This window comes from Micrasema longulum, unplaced genomic scaffold (assembly GCF_059751315.1).
Source record: "Micrasema longulum isolate JH-2025_06_02 unplaced genomic scaffold, ASM5975131v1 h1tg001520l, whole genome shotgun sequence".
Taxonomy (NCBI): domain Eukaryota; kingdom Metazoa; phylum Arthropoda; class Insecta; order Trichoptera; family Brachycentridae; genus Micrasema; species Micrasema longulum.
This window is the reverse complement of record NW_028278703.1, coordinates 129,855-149,680: the sequence shown is the minus strand read 5'-3', so window position 1 is coordinate 149,680 and position 19,826 is coordinate 129,855. Positions and strand designations below refer to the sequence as shown.

The following is a 19,826-nucleotide window of genomic DNA, read 5'->3' as shown; positions in this document are numbered from 1 at the left end:
AATTCAGAGGAACATTCCTCATGGTAACCTTTTTCAAAAAATCTAATTATATTTTTCAATAACTTTAAAAAAAAGGAAAAAACAATCAATAGGCTTATATAAGAGCCCTAATAGATTGGCCATTATGATACCTATCCAGGGTGGCCAGGGAAGTGACGTCCAAAGATAAAATGTACGGAGGGATATCCAAATCATCCCCATGTACGTTGTACGTTCCGCAATTTTGCGTAGTTTTTCAATTTTTATTGGTTTTTTTTAAATTTTCGACCGGGTTATCATTTTTTTTATTTCTGGAAAATTTTTTCAGGACTTTTTTTGTACATTAATTTTAAATTATCATTTATATTATGCATATTGCATAGGCCCAAAAATTGTTAATTCTTTTTTTAATGATAATATTTCATTGATCCCAAACTTTCAAAACTTTCCTTCTTTTAAAAAACATGCACTATCCTGAATTTAAACTAAAGATATTATCTTTTGTTCATGATATATTTTTTTGCCCTTTGAAAATAAGGAATATTTTAATGTTTCTTATATTTTTTAGTTTAGTACCTTATATTTTTTTACAGAACATTTTCTTTTCTCTTTCTTATAAGACATACAACGATAAGACATACAACTTATAAGAGAAAAGAAAATGTTATATATAACATAAAAATATTATACCCGTCTATTTATTTTAGGAGCAAAAATTCATAAACATTTCTTGGATACCCACGAACAGGCCATGTCTTTGTGGGATTTTTTGTTTACTATTTTTACTGTTTATATATATCATTAATATGTATTTCATTGCCACGTAATTGTCCTTTATTTTTTTAACACTCTGATTTACCTCATATGTATACTGTAAAAAAAAACAACAATTTATTTTTATTTTTAATATAATTATTATAAAATAATAAGAGGTTCGAATATGGGCACAGTGGTGAATGTTACACAGAGTGTAAAGTGGCCACTTAACCAGCCAATGACATAACATAAGCCCTGTAGATGCCTAGACTAACATATTACCTTCTCTAAAATGTTCTTCATCTCTGTTGTAATATGTTAACAACGGATTACTTAACCTAAACAATTTCAATAGGTATAGTTATGGCATGATCTAGGCAGACGTGGAAAGTATGTTATCTCAAATCAGAAGTGATAACACCGCTTGCTTCTTGAATGCATGACTTTGCTTTAGGAACACACCGGCATTACTCTTTAGTGCGATTTTGTTAACTGTTCTATTCTGTATCTTTTAAATCTTCTAAAACACAGATGAAATCAACAATAATCTTGAAAAGTTTAGTAAAAACGATTATTAAGTCGAATGCAATCCAAAATACACTAATGAGAAAAATGGACGTTACAAAATATTGCATGAAATATAAGTAAACGACCTTCCCCAAAAAAAGGGAAATGTCTTTTATACGACATTACTAAAAACATTTAAAATAGTGTACCGTCATCATGGCAACTCTTTCCTCGAGCTTATATTAAAGTGTTTGAAGGATTTAAAAAATTCGTTCTCCTCTATTGTAGGTAATTACACGTGCTATAACTTTTCTTCTATAATTTTCTGATCTTTTCATATCGTAATTTATAATAAGAACATAAAAACACGAACAACAAGCAAGCGTCAGTCATCGGCGTGGAAGGGAGCAGTATAGGGAGAGTTTAAGTTCTCGTAAGTGTATGGCCATAGTGGCGAGCGTTTTACGATGCGATGCGGGCGCGGTGAACTCAAACATATGTAAACAAGTGTAGTGTCCATAGTGACCGCGCGGGCGCGGCGAGGCGCCGCGTACCGCAATCGCGCGCCGCTGCGCTACAAAACGCTTGCTACTATGGCTGTACACTAAGAGTTAAAATAAAAACTTATTGATTTTCTTAAATTATAATGAACATTTATTCCACAAAGCAAGTAAGGGAGTGAAATACTACGCTTTCCATTTACATTTTTTAAACTACATTTTATGTGGTAAGTGTTATGCAACAGAAATTCTCAGCGGGGTCGTAACAAATCCAACCATTTTAGATCAACTTACAAATTTAGCCACTGTTAGATTGCAAGAATCAGGAGGTCACTTGCTTTTAAGGTTCTTACCCTAAACCTGCGGATCCTGCATTTCAGAAGAGAATTGGAAGAAGGAACCTTACCGTCCCGAAACGTTTCCATTGCACTTCAGTATCTGGAAAGCTTGAAGAGCTGCCGATACGCGTTGATATTTTCCACTTTCATTTTAAGTACATTGTCTTCATAATCCGTTTGTAAATTTCACAGTGACGTAACAGTTTCTTGATTTGTTTGTGAAGTTTTTCTTTCTTTTTGTGAATCGGTTGCTGGTAATGTGAAAGTAAGGGCAACGGAAGCTGAAATGAAATGTAATGTTTTTTATTTATTTATTTGACACTTTATATACATATACAATATATATACATATAAGGGCGGGCATATTGCCTTAAGACAATTTCTTCCTACCTACCCAAGCCGTTCAGTTTGAGAAAATTATAAATACATGGACATATTGAATCTTACAATTTTGTACAAAAATTAAAAACAAAGATTAATTAAATAATTAAAAATTAACACTATACAATGAAGAAAGGAGAGGGGATGGGAAGGAAAGAAGAAGAATAAAAGAACATTTTAAATTTTTTAGATAGTGACATTTTAAACTTGACTTAAGGTCTCTAACATTAGTGGGTAGATTATTCCACAATCGAGCGGCTACTACTGTGAAAGAGGGGGCAAGAAAATTAGAGCGATGACAGGGTATTAAAAGGGTTCTATCGTTACTAGAACGAAGAGATAGTCCGTGTTGTGAAAGAGGTTGGATAAGCTCTCTCAGATAAACAGGTGAAGTGGGATTATTTAAAATATCGTGAAGAAGTGATAGAATGTGAATGTTTCTTCTATGCCTGATACTGAGCCAGTATAGTTGCGTGCGATACTCGGTTATGTGGTCAAATTTGCGAAGATCAAAGATATAACGAATACAAATATTCTGCAATCGTTCTAACTTATCAAGTAATTCAGAGTGAGCATCTGGATAACATACATCCGCATAGTCAAGTAGTGGAAGAAGTAAGCTCTGGACTAATGTTACTTTGCACCACAACAGGCCAGGAGGCCCAACTACAGTGGTGAATTACATCACAGAACACCCGGGCTTGAGAAAAATCACATTTTAATTTTTGTGTTCTCGCCGGGAATCGAACCCGGAACCTTCCGTGCGTGAGTCAAGCGTCTTGACCTTTTCTGTACCATCTATTTTGAAAAGAGGAAGTGTGGAAAATTTCACTTTTGTTCAAAAATTATTTTTTTTACTTGTGATTTATTTTTATTTCCATTACATTCACAAATTATTTGTTCACTTTTTATAAGAGAAATGTGCTTGTCAATTTGATTAGTGGGTGCATTGACAAAATAAGAAACTGGATGGCTGAAAATAGACTAATACTTAACCCATCTAAAACGGAACAACTATGGATGGCTTCAGCCAGACGACAGAATTTGATTCAGTATACGGCACTGCCCGATGTAAGTAGTACCGCTTTACCCACCGTTAAACTACTGGGAGTCATCTTTAATTCTGACCTTTCTCTTGACGCTCAAATTAGTAGAACGATAAGTTCAAGCTTTACCAGCTGAGACAGATTAAATGCATACGCAAAAATTTGCCAGTTGATTCCGCCCGTTACTACTTTGGGAATTACACTAGCTACGTAGGCTACGTGGCTACGTTACGTATAAGTCACTGCACAACTCTGCTCCCGAATATCTAAGGGAACTCTGCATTCTAGATGAACTAGCTGACAGACGTCTTACGCTTAGATCAGCTACATCAACGTCGAAAGGAAAAGTTATTATACCTCTACGCAAACAGCGCACTAAATTTGGCGAACGCGCATTTGTGGTCGCAGGCCCTACGGCATGGAATGCTCTCCCAGCAGGGGTCCGAAACTATGAGAGTGAAGTGATGTTTCGAAAGAAACTTAAAACCCACTTGTTCTCTAAATCATTTGAATAAATTCTTAGCATGTGGTGACAAAGTACATTATTTTTCTTCAATTAAAAAGTTAAAATTAAATTTATATCTTTATACAGTCACTTTGAAAAGCGCCCTTGAGGTATTATATAACGAAAATAGCGCTATATAAGTTATCCATAATAATAATAATTATTATTATTGAGACACAAGTCCTAACTCGGTAAGGGAAGGGAATCTCTTTAGGTGCTTGGCTATAGGGAGAGCGTTTTGCGGTAAGGTACGCGGCCCCTTGCCGCGTCACTGTGGACACTACACTTGTTACCATATGAGTAGGACTATGGCAAAGCACTAAAAAAAGAGCCGCCTTGTAGGTACTATACTCCATATGAAATGAATCAATGGTTTTGTTTTGGGACTTATTTCCGAGACTATCAATTTGTACTAAACTTATACTATTTATAAAAAGTTTATGATATCAAACAATAACTGCTAAAAATACTTAATAAGTTTGAACAAAATTTAAGTTCGGTAATTTAGTATTTAAATCACATTAATTTGCTTGTGGTATACTTATGTTGAGAAGTGGACTAGGTTTGCAGAAATACCTAATCCTGGACGAAAAAAATTAAAAATTTAGAGTGAACTGTATGGTTAAAGAAGGGGGTTGCGCAACTCCACTAATCCGCTGTTGTGTTGAGGCGTGACGTGGTGCTGGAACCTGGTGGAAAAGCTGACACAACATGTGTTTGAAGCTGGCGGTCAGAGTGGACACTGGCACAGCTCGGTTGTTGATGATGATTCACTTGTTCGATGTTAATTTGGTACTCGCTAGTCGCAGTTTTGACAGGCACGCACACACGTGGTTATTGCTGTGTGGAGTTGCGCTAGGAGCGTGGGGAGGACGGGTAGCTAAATATAAATTCAGAGCAATATAGACGAAGTTGGACCGCACAGTATAGCTCCCTAATTAGAAATACCTAAGAGGAAGGAATCTAAAAAATCTGCCTTGAAAAACTTGTAAGAATAAATTAAAAAAATAAAAGACAAAAACTTGAAAATTTTCTAAGAAGTCTAGATATGGTGGTAGTAGTTTTTTACTTGCATTTTTCCAAAACGCTATTGGTGTAAACATACGTTGTGTCCGTTTTTTTCTAAATTAAGAAAACAAAATGATATAACAAAAAAAATACAAAAAATTAGTCAATAATTCATAGCATCTTAACAGTACACTGCGCTAATACCGCGAGCAGCTTTGAAAGCTTCATTCCTCGATTGAACGCGAATAGAAAGAGGTTTCAAAAATGCTCACTTTCATCTTGTTCCATTTCGAAGGCTTGTAATTAGATAAAATAATATTTTGTACCGTAATAGCAAATATAAAATCTTGTAGAGGGGAAAGTTTTCTTTCAAATGACGTATGACTTTTATCATTTTTTGGCGCTACTTTTTTAATTTGGAAATAAGGGACACAATTTATATAAACACCGAATATAAAAAAATATCTAATATTTCTAGAATAATGCTTACCAAACAAAAGTCCACTAAACATAAAGAAACTGGCTGGACAAACAGAATGTATCAAAATTCCTATTATATTAGTTCCGAACATTGATCCTACTCGACCAACCATCAAAGTCAAACACACAGCCATTGCTCTGAAATATAACAAAATATTAATCACGTATGTTTTAAAAGTAGGTAGGTATGGAATCAAGTATTTATAAATAAATATAGGTAGAATAATAATATGTAAGTACTATAGGAAAATATGTACAGATTACTTTCAATCTTATTTCTAAAACAATCCTCATTTTTTTCTCGTAATCCAGATATATTCAGAGTTGATCATTTCTTCTCTAATGCCGGATATTATAATATCTCTATCTCACATAGACATTTTAATAAACATTGATATATTTAATAACACTTTAATCGTTTTCAAGGCAAAGGTTTTCCTTTTATTTTTGACCTAGATCATTTTTTATATTATACGTTGAACTTGACTTTTGCTTTTATTTTTGTCATACTTTTAAGTTATTTCTGAATATTTGTGTCTGATATAATAATTTGTTTCACCTTTTAAATTCCTTATGATTTTTGTAACTCGTACACGGTGGATAGTTACAAAAAATTACTGTCCCAGTTATATTTTAATTTGTAACTATGTTACATAATTACATAGTACATATTGAAGTTAGTAAGCTAGTGGTGGAAATTACGTTCTCGACAGGATGTAATATACCTAGAGTTCTGATGCATTTGGCACTTAACTATCTGGTAAAGCCCCCTGGGACCAATATTAACATACATATTGTAAATTATTTGATCCATACCTGACGTTTGTGGGAAAGATCTCTATGACGTACGCATTAATAAGTCCTATACAGGTCCCCGAAATCTGTATCATGGAGAAGACAGTGATAGCTGACCAAGTCTCCGGAATCCAGTTTAGCACGAGACAAGCAAGAGCCGCGAATGTCAGAAATCCAATCAGCATATTCTTTTTGCCAAACACTCTAATCACGAACGCTGATACCACTGTCACGAAAGACACAAAACAAGAAAGGAGAATGGCGATGGTAAAGGTGCTTGTATTTAGTGTGTCGTTACAAATAGTGTCTCCCGATGGATCTGTCTATAAAGGAAGACATATATTATTAATATATTATGCCCGTCATTTAATAGTAGAAGACTACTGCTCGCTTTACTAAAAATGAAGGAATAAAATAATATGTCAGTGCCAATATTTTTAGGATAATGGCTAGCATTTATCAATTTAATATATTGAGTCTTTACAGATATTTCTTGATGGAAATGAATTGTTTTAATAATATTGTAAATACTGTATATGAAAAAATCCATTTTGAAATTCAAAGACGTTATTTTAAATATTTCATTTCAATATTTTAAATTAAAAGAAATAATTATCCCTTAACAAAGTGAGAAAATTCCATTTTGAGTTTATCGCGAAATAATGACAACATTTCTTGTTAGGTCTCGTAAACTGATCGAGTCCATCATATAGGTATTTTATTTTTTATTTATTAATGGACGTACTCATTTAATTACAATAAATACACTTTATATTAGTATGTAGCGGTACAATTAAAATAAAATATAAACAAAGAAAATAAAAGCATAAGCACAAAACAATAAATAAACATAAACCTCAGGACAAGACCTGGTCTATTATTGTGATTATTTAAGTCTAGAAAGACTCACACCAAAAGAATCCAGATCTTGTCTCGAGTTTACAACACGACGCATTCGGGACATTGGTGCATGCAACCCACAGCTTGTGGTGTGCTGATCGATCATTATTTCGCTACCAGCGGATCGGAACATTGAATGCCACTTGTGTCAGTAACGATAGTAATTTAGCAATGAAGCCATTTAGAAATGTATGCATTATACAAAGGTAAATACAACAAGTTTTCTTATTCAAATGAAATTTTCCATGCAAAATTATAAAACGGCATTACATGAAAAGATTTTTTTTTATTTCTGAAATCTAAGCAGCAAAATTTCTCGTCCAAAAATGTTGTCTAGTAATAATAAATGTCGGAATATCTTGAATAACGTTTTAGAGGGGATAATATACTATAAATTTAAACAATTATTCTCACCGTATTATTCAAATCGAAATGAGCACTTTCGTCTTCCAATAAGCCACATATAGTTTTCCCCTCGTGCGAAGCATTTTCATTATTTTGTAAAACGGTATTTAGAATTTCAGGAAACCAAATGTAAAACCCATTTGTCCTAAAGAAGAAACACAAATCCATTTATAATATATTATTTTCGTCTTCTTAAATCAATTTATTAAAACTACTAAAAAACACGAAACACGTCGATTTCATTTATGCACCCAAATGAAGCATAAATTATATCATTTAAATAATACATCCATACACTACCGGAAAAAAGCTGTGGGTTTGAAATAATATGCCGTCGTTCGAAGAATTTCGTGCGTTTTTTGTGATCCGTTGATTTAAGAAGTATTAGTATAAGTATATTATTCTTTACATAGGATTCATTGAATCACTTATAAAAGTCAATAAAATTAGAACTATATAATATAATTTAACAATCAGTACCTAAATTAAACCTAACAAACGAATAACTTTAAATCAAGAACACAATTTAAATCAACAAACTAAAATCAATAAACACAAATCTAATGCTTAGCTGTCTTGTCCTGCAAATATTATTCGACTCTATAGAAGCTCTTTCCAAATAGGCTGTGCTTAACAAAATCTTTTGAAAATTTGTTGGCAGAGCCTAAATTTCAAGAGGTATGAACCTTAAAGAATCGTGTGCAGTTTGAGGTAAAAGAATTATTCGTTTTTTGCAGTCTAGTAGTAGGCACAACTAGCATTACTTTTTTTTCTCATGTTGAACCTATAGAAATCTCTGTTCCTCCTAAAATTATTTAAATTTTTGGGTTAATAGATCAAGTTTTCAAATATATTGACATGTGACTGTCAATATATTGATTTTTTTTTTACTTATCTCTAAGCGATTCTTTGAGATTAATATTGCAAATTGCTCGAAGAATCAAGGGAAGGTGATTAGGCGATGATGGCGACCTCCATGATATAGTGGTTAAGACGCTTGACTCACGTATGGAAGGTTCCGGGTTCGATTGCCGGTGAGAACACAAAAAATCTAATGTGATCATTCTCAAGCCTGCGTATTCCGTGCTGTAATTCACCACTGTAATTGAGCCTCCTGGCCTGTTGCGGTACAATTTTAAATAAATATATATATGCATAAAATACGTGTATTTTAAAAAACCTGCACTTGCACCTAATTGCAAGTATAAAAAACACGTTTTTTATGAAGTGTGTAAACCCTTTAAAAAATTAAGTAAATTTAAAAAAACACAGGGTTGGTGGTTAACGTAGAAAAACTCGAAAATGTGAATAAAATTGAATGCAACTTGAACGAAAATTGGAATCCTGATATTGAAATTAAATGCCGTATAGAACAGGCTAGATCCCGCGGTGTTGTCCAGCCATGATATTAATCGTAACCTACATGTTCTCTGTGCTCGAGTACGGAATGGAGGCTTGGACCCACAACGAAGACCATAAAAAATCGGAAGACTTTAAGATGTAGGTGTTTACGAGGATCCTCAAAATTCGATGGGTGGATAGAATCCGAAATAAAGACGTACTGAGTAGGATGAATAAAGAAAAATAAATATTAAAAACAATTCAAATTCGAAAGTCGCAGTATTTCGGACCCATCATGAGACACCCAGAGAAATATGAGATCCTAAACCTCATTATGCAAGGAAAAATTGCCAGCAGAAGTGGCCCCGGGAGGAGAAGAACTTTCTGGCTGAAGAAATTGCGGCAGCGGTATGCGGTATAAAGTCTTCAGTGGAGCTTTTCTGGCCGCCATAATTTAAATAATGATAGCAAACCTAGTAAACTTATCCACTACTTCATTGTGTGTACAGTGCTCTTCAGAAAAGAATAAACTTGTGGAGGATTAAAATCTGTATTAAAAATATTATTTAATTTAATTATAAAACAACTCTAGCTTCATATGTATTTATGGTGCGTTTTCTTTTCGGCAAATAGATAGATATTATTATTAATGCCTATATAACGTCTGCATAACACCTATTCTCCTCTGCGGATGCGAATCGTGGCACCTCACTAGAGTCCAAAGCAGCAAAATTCTGAGTTTTGAGAATAGGTGTCTCAGAAGAATATTAGGTGTGCGGTGGTTTGACTTTGTGAGGAATGAAGTAATAAGATAACTGACGCAGCGAACTCCGGTGACAACTGTCATCAAGCGGAGGCGATACGGTTGGCTTAGCCATGTGCTGCGGTTGCATCCTGAGAGCCTTAACCACGCTTGCCTACTTTACAAGTCATTAGGTTCTCGACGTCCTGGACGTCCACTGCTGACTGTTTGTCGGCAGTTCGTGTCAGAACTACGGGACGCGAACCTAACTTGAGAGGATGCACAGGAGCTGGCCTGGCAGCGATAATTGAAGGATCTTTGTGGACACCATGTGCTCCGACTAGGAAACGGACATGGAATAATGTATAATGAATAATATTCTTATTAACGATACATTTTTTTAAATTATATTTATTTTATTGCTATATCTAAGTGTTTACAAATGTTTATTATGCTTAAAGACATATATTATTTGTTATTAAATGAGTCACTTACGTTGCAAATACGACGAATTGCATCAAACATGTAATCAGGGTGTATAGTCTATATTTTGATGATAAAAGAGGAACAGTCTGCTTCCACACATCTTTCAGGAATGATTCCTTCCTATCACTATGGACACCTTCGATCTTCAGGTGTTTTACCTACCAAAATGAAAAAAATATCATAAAGTTTAATCTAATAGTATATATCGATGCTGGAAAGGAAAAAAGTACCAAGCGACATGTAGCAACTTTATTGAAGAGCAAATATACAGGGTAGCCGGAGAAGTGACGTCCAAGGTAAAATGTCGGTGTCTCATATTGAGGGGTATCCAAATCACCCCCATGTTTTTTTTATTTATTATTATTTGTGAAAGGTTTTTTCGGGATTTTTTTTAGCTCTTTTTTTTATTGTGCTTTCGCGCATAAAATAATCAGCTTCGTAACATCAATGACAGCTACAAAAGTCTTGACCTAAAATGCAGAATTTAAGTTCATGCTAGTCATACTTGAACTTTCGACTTCAAATTAAAAATCTAAAAAGGTCATCCCTTAGTTTCTGAGTAACTTGATAAACTGCCCTAGACTCTGGGTTTTTGTAATAGTATAAGAAAAGTATTACTTAAAAGGTTATTATTCGCTGAAATCAGCCTTCAAAGATACTGAGGTGGAAAATTCTCAAGGATAGTTGTGATAGAAAGTGCGTAAACTAACAAAATATAACTGATAGAGATAAAATGGCGACACGAGTAGCAGTAAACACAAGGCGCGAACGACTGAGGATTTTTTTAGTAAAAACTACCTCTTGGGTAGTATTCTGAATCGTCTCTATCCCCTTAAGACTGGTTAATTTGGGAATTTTTATTTTTTAAATTTGACGACACTTTCATCGAAATAATGGCTACATTGATGATTAAATGTCAAATGATATATAAAACTGTTAAAAATTTGGAAAAAAACAAAGACAGTTTGGTCAATTCAACCTAATTGGGTAATGCTTAAGGTCGCAATAATGTTCTAAATAAAAATACTCATCTACGGTTTCACATTTATTTGACGATTAATCATCAATGTGGCCATAAATAAATCAAAGTTTAGGTGCATGCCAAAAAAAAATCCCCAAACTAATCACTCTCTAGAGGATAGACAAGATTCAGAATACCACCCCTGGACAAGCGTGCACTAAAAGGGGTATTAAGTTTTTAAAAAAGGCCAACACATCTTTCCGACTTTTAAATTCACGTTTTGAAGTATTTGACTTGAACCTTTATTTTATCATCATTTCTTCCAGTTTAAAGTTAAACGGGAGGAAAATCACTGGGTAAGCAAAAGGCCCAGATCACCAGATAAAAGAGGATCACCAGATAAAAGATAAAACTGGAAGATACTAAAAGAAACTGTACAACAAAATGATCCTTTTACTTTATTTGTGTAATGCAACAACACCAGATGGGCCTCTGACTAAAAAAATGTTTATCTGTCAAATAAATCATATGCACACTCAGCTGTACTCTTGACAATGATTTCTCCAAGTAGTATCATTAATAATGTATGCAAGATGTTTAGATTGTTTAGGTAGAGCGTTTGTCTAATCTTAATGAAGCTGATTTATCGTTGATAACAGAGACTTGTTTTCACAAGATAATTCTGATTACATTTAACTTAAACCGAAAGTTACGTACTTACTGGAAATTCCGACGCTTTTAGTCCCTCGTTCACGGAGTAAATATATTTGAGCACGTCAAGGGAGTCGTCCATTCTTCCCTGCGAAATGAGAAACTTCGGACTTTCGGGGAACTTGAACATCAGGATGGCGCAGATTGCGTAAGGAAGAGCGAAAAGACAGATCAGCAACCTCCAGGGACGATAGTCTATGTACATCAGATGCAGCTTAAAGTCCGTAGGTAGAATACCCCAGGCAATAACTATAAATAATAATGATTACTGATTTTTATTTAATCAATTTCAACATCAAAATTAAAAATTTTGTTCAACATGTATACGCTTAAGGCGCTTTAAAAAAATGCCAAGGAAAAGACACAGAAAATATTTAGATGATAAATTTATTTATTTATTACATGGAAAATATGTTTTACCATATTGTGTTCAAAACAATCCAAATTTTAAAGGATTTTTAATACAGAATGTTTTTTGCGGTTAATTAGAATACATTCTAATTTCAGTTATGCAGTTTTTGTAAAAAACCAATGTTCTGTATCTTATTCAACATGCAATAAACACGCATACAAACATCATCGTTTCTTCTGTCAATCTCCAACTGGGGTAGGAGCTCCACCCTCAAACGACAAGCAAAATCCTGCAAGACCATGAAATATTGTTGAGAGTGTACTCGTAAAAACACCGTGAATGTCAACCACATTCAGAATCGCGTTGACCACGAGGCCGACAAAAAAACGGTTCATGTCAAACTTACGGGGAACAACAGCGGTACCAAGAGCTACGGAGGCATTTCCTAGTGCCACCATTTTATCTCTATGCAACTTCGGATTCATCTCTCCCAAATAAGCATAACCCAAAGCTGAAGGACCTGCAATACTAAAATGTAATTATTGTAATTAATGTTAGTAAATATAATTAGCTATATCAATAAGCGTTTCAGCTCTTTAACTTCACAAAAATCAACAGACTCAAAGAGATGTGGATGTTCAAACATTGGCAGAATGGTGAATGTTACATAGTAAACCAGCCAATGACTGGTCACAAGCCCTGCAAATGCCTTGACTTCCATATTCCCTTCTCTAAAATATTATCCATCTCTGTTGTAATATGTTAAGCTATTATATTGATTTATTCATTTTAAAACAAACATAAAACACAAACTGTGGCGAGAACACACTAAAACTAGGGTTTCCCAGGACAGCGGTGTCCGTATCTTAACGGCCGTAGTGAACGGTGATGCGGTGGACAGCCGTCGTAACGGTGACTAGTGAGTGGTTTCCTAGGACAGCGGTGCCCGTATCTTAACGGCCGTAGTGAACGGTGATGCGGTGGACAGCCGTCGTAACGGTGACTAGAGAGTGGTTTCCTAGGAAAACGGTGTTGATAACATTTAACAACTCATAATTATGGATGTTCAAACATAGGCAAAATGGTGAATGTTACACAGTGTGTAAAGCGGCCTTTAAACCAGCCAATGACAGCTCATAAGCCCTGTAAATGCCTATTCTCCATCCCTGTTGTAATTTGTAAATTTTAATGACTTCCGAGGGGGTGAAACCCAGTCTTTTGTCTACGAACATTTGGACTAACTCAAATATTGTATATCATAAAGCTATAATTTATTTTTACGTATACTAAAGATAAATAGACGTTAAAATTACAATTTGATTATTTAACTATTTAAATTATAAAGGATAAAACACAGAAATCAATATCTTAAAAAGTTAACTATTAGAACATCATCATAGGACAAAAAACCATCATAAGCCTTTGAGACCAACCCCCCCCCTAATCCCAATTCAAATCAGTATACCTGGCTTCAGGGTGTTGGTGGAAATATTTAAAGAGGAATACCAGTTTAGCGGCCTTTTCATTACCCAGCCTAACTATAATTTTGAACTAAACCAAACCAAAGGAGAAAAAGTATCTCTCTAGAGAAGCTTTTGCTGCATATTGTTCCCCTGCTTGGTATGAATTCTCATTTTGGTCCACAACACGCAACAAACGCGATTTTATGGTGCCCGGGAAATCTCAGTAAAGTTAAACACGGAGAAACGCGAAAATGTCTCGTAAAAACAAAGACACCTACTAAATTATAAATAAATGAGAAAACACTTACAATATTCCGGCTATGAATCTCAGGGCAGCAAATGTGACAAGATCGGGGGAAAAACTGGAAAGAACTGAGAAGAATGATCCGACACCCATACAGAGTGTCAGTACTTTCTTTCTTCCCTTTGTATCTGCTAAATAGCCCCACATGTGTGACGTCAGGATGATAGCTGATCAAAAATACATAATAGATTATCACATCATTGAGTGGAAAGATGTCACTTTTTTGGCATATTGATTTTTATGTCACCAATTCATCTTGATGAGATCTTCTATCTGGAGAACTATGGTATGTCTTCATTTAATAGGGATAAAGAAAATTAGCCATGTCACTTTATGATATGCCAATTTTTCTATTTCCAAAAATGCCAAATTGAGATAAGTTACAAAATATAACTCAATATGCCTTAAAAATCGATATATCATGTTTAGCCATCATTCAACAGACCTGACATACCGTCTTTTGAAATGGAGTAATGGTTTACATTTTATATTTCAAACATATCTTCTTTTGTCAACTACTTCTAAAGATGGTATGTATATTTGTGAAAATGGTGTTTCGTAAATACAGAATCAATAATAACGTTTCTACCTCTATAATAGAGTAAAAATGTTTAGAGAGGGGGTTCGTTTTACATTTTTTTTTTTGTATATTTTGTATTTTATTTACATTTCATTTTTATTATCCAAAAAAGATTCCTTAAAATGAGATATTATTTTTAAAAGATACACAACTTTCCACTGTATGGAGTTCAGGATAGGGAGGATCTTGTGTGTGTTTATTTAATTTAGATTTACTACTACTACTACTACCATCACGCCATTTCGCCGTTGGGATAGGCAGAGAGAATGGACCGCCACACACGTCTATCCTGGCATACATTCCTAGCTTCTTCCACTTTCATACCCTTCGCTTATGTCTGCTTTTGACATGACCAGACTTAAGGTTTTGGTTAATCTGATCATGCCACGTCTTCCTTGGTCGTCCTCGTCTCACGTTACCGTTAAGTTTTGCAATATATACTTGTTTTACCATTCTTTCGTCATCCATTCGTTCTACATGACCAAACCATCTCAGAGACCCTTCCTTAATCTTATCAATTATACTTAACTCAGATTTACATTCTCGCCTGATTTCCTCATTCGTAACCCTGTCATACCATTATTTCCCACGCATTCGTCTAAGAAATCGCATTTCAACCGCGTCCACTCAGCTTTCATCCTTTCTCTGCTAGTTCCGTGTTTCACTTACATACATAAGTGTTGGGACTAAAAATCTGTTGTGCACTGCCAGTTTAACTTCGATTGACATATTTTTATTATCAATTACTGTGCTTAGTGCGCCGTTCATTTTGTTGCCCGCATTGGCATCTTTTTCTATTCTTCCATCTCTTGAAAGCATGCTTCCCAGATACACAAATTCTTCTACTTGTTCAAGACGTTCGTTGTTTACATTTATACAATTTAGATTTAAATGTTTTGATATTTGATATTGATTTTATGACTTCTGGGAAGCGTATTAAAGTGTTTTATTCCACCATATAATTAACGATATAAAGCTGCAGTTGTATTGCATCTATGTAAAATTAAGTTAATTGGAAATCTAAGGTTCCGAGAACTTTGTAAATTAGTATTTTTTTTTTCTTTGAATGTTTGTATGGCAGATGACTAAATTTAAAGGATAAGTTCTTGGCTTTTTCAATATCATTTTTGCGATGGTTTTTAGGGCAATCAAAAGTGTACGTTAATTTGTCTCGTAAGCTCCTCCCCAGCCCATGACTCCGTAATGCAGAATAAACTTTGTGATTGCGTAGTAAACAGTTTCAATGATTTTTGGAGAGAGATGGATAAAATATTTTACTTTATTCAATAAATAAATAATTACGTACCTACAAAGGGGATGACCGGAAGCCATGTTTTGTCCGATAATGTCAGCATTAAGTCACACTGGCAAGCTGGGATTATGTAGCTAAATCCTAATGTTTCTAATATCATGCCCAGCAGCATAAATCCACAAAAAAATACTATTATGATGTTGAATTTTCCGAATCCTGCAAGAAAAAACCATTTGTTCAATTCTTTATAATCGTTGTTTTTTTTTTTTTATATGATTTATTTTTCATAAATAAACTAGAACAAATGAGCATAATGGTGGCTGTATACACTCGCCGAGACACCTAGAGACAGGCCGAGATCGAGTATGTACATGGTGCTCTCGTCGAGTCCCGCTCTCTCGCGCCTCGCCTCGGTCGGTCTCGGACGTCTCGGTCGCTTGTCGGTTTTTTGCGCCCGAGTCAAAGGATCTCGTTGGGTCTCGCGAGGAAAACGAGAGCGAGCATGTACACACTTGTTCAAAAAGAAAAGATATTCGCTAATGGCGACATACCGTAGCCATAAAAGAAAAATTATTGCATCTATGCAGTCTGGAGCTGCAGCTGAATCAGTTTATAAGTCGATATGGTTCGCATTCGATTTCATGGACTCATTCTTAACACATTGTATCCCGGAGCCGTGTAAACACGGGATTGTGTATCCGAGCATTGGGTCCCGGTCCCGTGTTTTCACATGGTGTACCAGCTATCTAAAAATGCGCATTTTATTCACATCTAGTGACTTTTATTAGTACTTTTTCGTAATTTTATGAATAGTAAATACTCAAACCATTCCAAAGCTGTCTTCCGATTTGCAATATCAGTAAATAAAAGGATCTCTTTTATCGATTGAAATCACATGATTTTTTCACGGCTACTTGTGGCCGCCATTGACCATTATGATTTCGGCCAGTTTCGCTTGCAGTTGACGTTTGATTTTGAAGATTGCTTAAGAGGGATATTTTACACACCTGAAAGTGTGTTGGAATATAATAAGTATATGAGCGGTGTGGACATCTCGGACCAGTTCTTGTCCTATTACAATATCCACAGGAAGACCATTAAGTGGTCGAAAAAAGTATTTTTCGCCTTGTTATGTGTGCTCTGTTTAATTCTTTTATATTATATAAGAAAAATAATGTTAGTGTTAAGAAAATTTTTAGAGTTTAATTGTTAGATTATGTAGGTTCTTTAGTTTTGAGTAATCATTTTTCACCTCTGGAGACCACATTTTGCAGTCACCGGATCCACTCCGAGTGCGAAACTTGCAGAACCCACCAACCAGATTGTCAAGGGATATGTCCAAGCATGTTTTAATAGCTATACCTGCCACAGAAAAAAAAGACAAACCCTGTCGAACCTGCAAGGTGTGTGCAAAGCACAAAAAAAGGAGTGAGACCCGGTATATGTGCAAATATTGCAATGTGGCTCCCCATAAAGGCCGATGTTGGCAAAATTATCATATAAAAATGACTTATTAAATAGTTTTAAATAAATATGAGAAGTTTCAATTGATTTAACCCAGTATTTTCATAATTGCGACACTTTTAAGAAACCCTTCACAAAACATAAATTTTAACAAAAATGGGCTGGGCAAAATTTATGTGTATTTGACCGGTGATCATAGTGTTAAATGAAATTTTTCAATGTAGATTGTATGTTTAATAGACCATTTTTAGAAAATTGAGTTATAAATACCAATATGTTCATTATCTTACATACATGAGGGAGTATGGTAGTTATACGTGGCTCTATCCCACTGGGTTCCTCTTGGGTATGCTTGAGACCAATAGTTTGCAACTTAGAAGGGATGGGTCTACACTGACCCATTTTTTCAGACTGTTCAGGGGTTTTATCGATAACTCGGCCATTTTAGAGAGTATCAATTTTTATGTTCCTGATGGCTATCTCCGACAGCGTCAGCACAGACTGTTTTACCTCCCGGTTTCCAGAACCAACCTGCCTCTGGTCATGCCGATTGGAAGAGCAGTCAAGCAGCTGAACATTATCACTTTGGAGATCGACATCTTTCACATTAGTGAAACTATGTTTAAGAGGCAAATACTCTTTATTTATTTATTTTTATTTTATTTGTTTATTAAGAAAAACAACAGCAATACAAAGAAATATACACAACATAATAAAAAAACATAAAATAAAGCCAAATCAGTTTTTCACATAAATACAATTATAAAAATCCAGTTCAGTTAAATATAATTTATAGAAATGCATGTGTGCGAGTTTTTTTTTGTGTGTGAGGATGCGTGTGTAAAAAAGTGGAGTGTGGTTTTGGTAGGTATGTGAATATGTGTGTGATTGTATATGGGTGTGAGGGTAGGTTTAAGGACAGTGTGTATTTGATATGAGTGAATAGAAACAATTTAAAATTATAATGTAAAAATATAAATATATTTTTTTTTATAACGAAACATAATTTTTTTCAAATAATAGTTTTTTAATTTTGGTTTTAAAAGTGAGTTTACTGTAATTAAATATGTCTATGTTATTGAAAAATAAATTATAATTACGCGTCAAGCGAATCAGAGGAGAGTTCTGAGCATAGTTGTGGGTACATGGAAAAGAGATAGATTCGTGTGACGGGTGCGGTAGCCAGGTACGTTAAGGGCTAACTCAGAAACCAGAACAGGACTATCAAGACGTCCATTAAGAATGTCATGTAAAATACCCATATCTAATAACAAACGACGATCCTCAAGACTAAGTATATTATGTTTATGACAAGAAGTTTTATAGTTAAGGTCCGTAAATCTGGATCTCCAATTGAGATGTCTCAAAAATGTTTTCTGAATATTTTCAAGCCTTATCTTGTGTATGGAATACTGGGGAGACCACACAGAGGAGGCATATTCAAGGAGACTACGAACGTAAGCGAAATAAATTAATTTGATACTACCAATATCATTAAAAACTTGGCAAGTGCGGATAACAAAACCTATGTTTCTGTGTGCCCGGTTCACTATATTGCTATTTGAGAGTATTATACCTTAATAATGTCGAACCATTGCTCAAGGGTTCTTTGTTTGATATAAAGTTCCAATTTAACGTCTTAAATCCTTTGTTATTTGTTATGTTACTTTGTGAATAAATAATTTGAATTGAATCTTATTACGCGTCTATGTATATTAAACATACAAGTCCAAAACAGCAGCAGCAATTTCTACGTCCATTACTGCGGGAATCTTCAGTACTAATGACAAAACGAGTGTGTACAGATATGTTCTCGTCGAGAGTCTCATCGGCCGAGACTCCAGGCGAGACGTTCTCGACGAGTGTGTACAGCCACCATAAGAAAAACCTCAGAGTAATAATTCGTTAGAGAAGCCCTTTATTGCATAGAACAAAGGCGTTCCAAATTTTTAGTTTAGTTTTTGGTTTAACAACAAACGTGAAACGGATGGTTTCGGTTTGCGCTTGCGATTCTCGATCTGAGTGCCTACGGCTCGTTGTATTGCCGTAAACGATAACTAACTTCGTGGTTGATAATCATAGAATGGTTTTCGTCCATATGACTATTAGCTAGTGGCGTATTATTAGTCTTAGAGAAAAACCCTATCTAAAATACCCTCTGTTTCAGATTTCAAAAGTTACAATAAAGCAAATCATAAAACATAAATCGATCGATGAAAATTTTTCGTGTATTTCGTTTTACCAACAATATTTTTGTAGACAAGGTCTGAATTCAACCCCCTAGGAAGTTATTAATATCAATTTACTACAACAGAGATGAAGAACATGTTGGAGAAGGTTATATGAAAGTATAGGCTAGTTAGGGCTTATGACCTGTCATTAACTGGTTTAAGTAGCCATTTAACACACTATGCCTAGACTTCTATATTACCTTCTCTAAAATGTTCTTCATCTCTGTTGCAATATATTAATATTTCATAGTGACCGACCAAAATTTCGTTGAAAAATTTTGGCTAAAACTTCGACTCAGCCGAAACCTGCGATCGGGATGTGTCAAATAATCTAGGACT

General features: G+C 34.7%; 1 protein-coding gene across 1 annotated transcript in view; it reads right to left on the bottom strand.

Moving 5' to 3' along the window:
* Positions 1-1,873: 1,873 nt before the first annotated feature.
* The window catches only part of LOC148275066 (synaptic vesicle glycoprotein 2B-like), a 28,249-nt gene continuing 10,296 nt past the window's right edge, over positions 1,874-19,826 (bottom strand). Inside the window, exons 3-11 of the mRNA XM_088236201.1 lie at positions 15,847-16,008; positions 13,965-14,127; positions 12,600-12,721; positions 11,852-12,090; positions 10,179-10,327; positions 7,610-7,745; positions 6,317-6,618; positions 5,511-5,638; positions 1,874-2,361 (exon numbers count right to left, since the gene is read on the bottom strand). Coding sequence (XP_088092327.1) covers positions 2,267-2,361; positions 5,511-5,638; positions 6,317-6,618; positions 7,610-7,745; positions 10,179-10,327; positions 11,852-12,090; positions 12,600-12,721; positions 13,965-14,127; positions 15,847-16,008 — 1,496 coding nt within the window. The 3' untranslated portion in view covers positions 1,874-2,266. The remainder of the gene's footprint in view (positions 2,362-5,510; positions 5,639-6,316; positions 6,619-7,609; positions 7,746-10,178; positions 10,328-11,851; positions 12,091-12,599; positions 12,722-13,964; positions 14,128-15,846; positions 16,009-19,826) is intronic.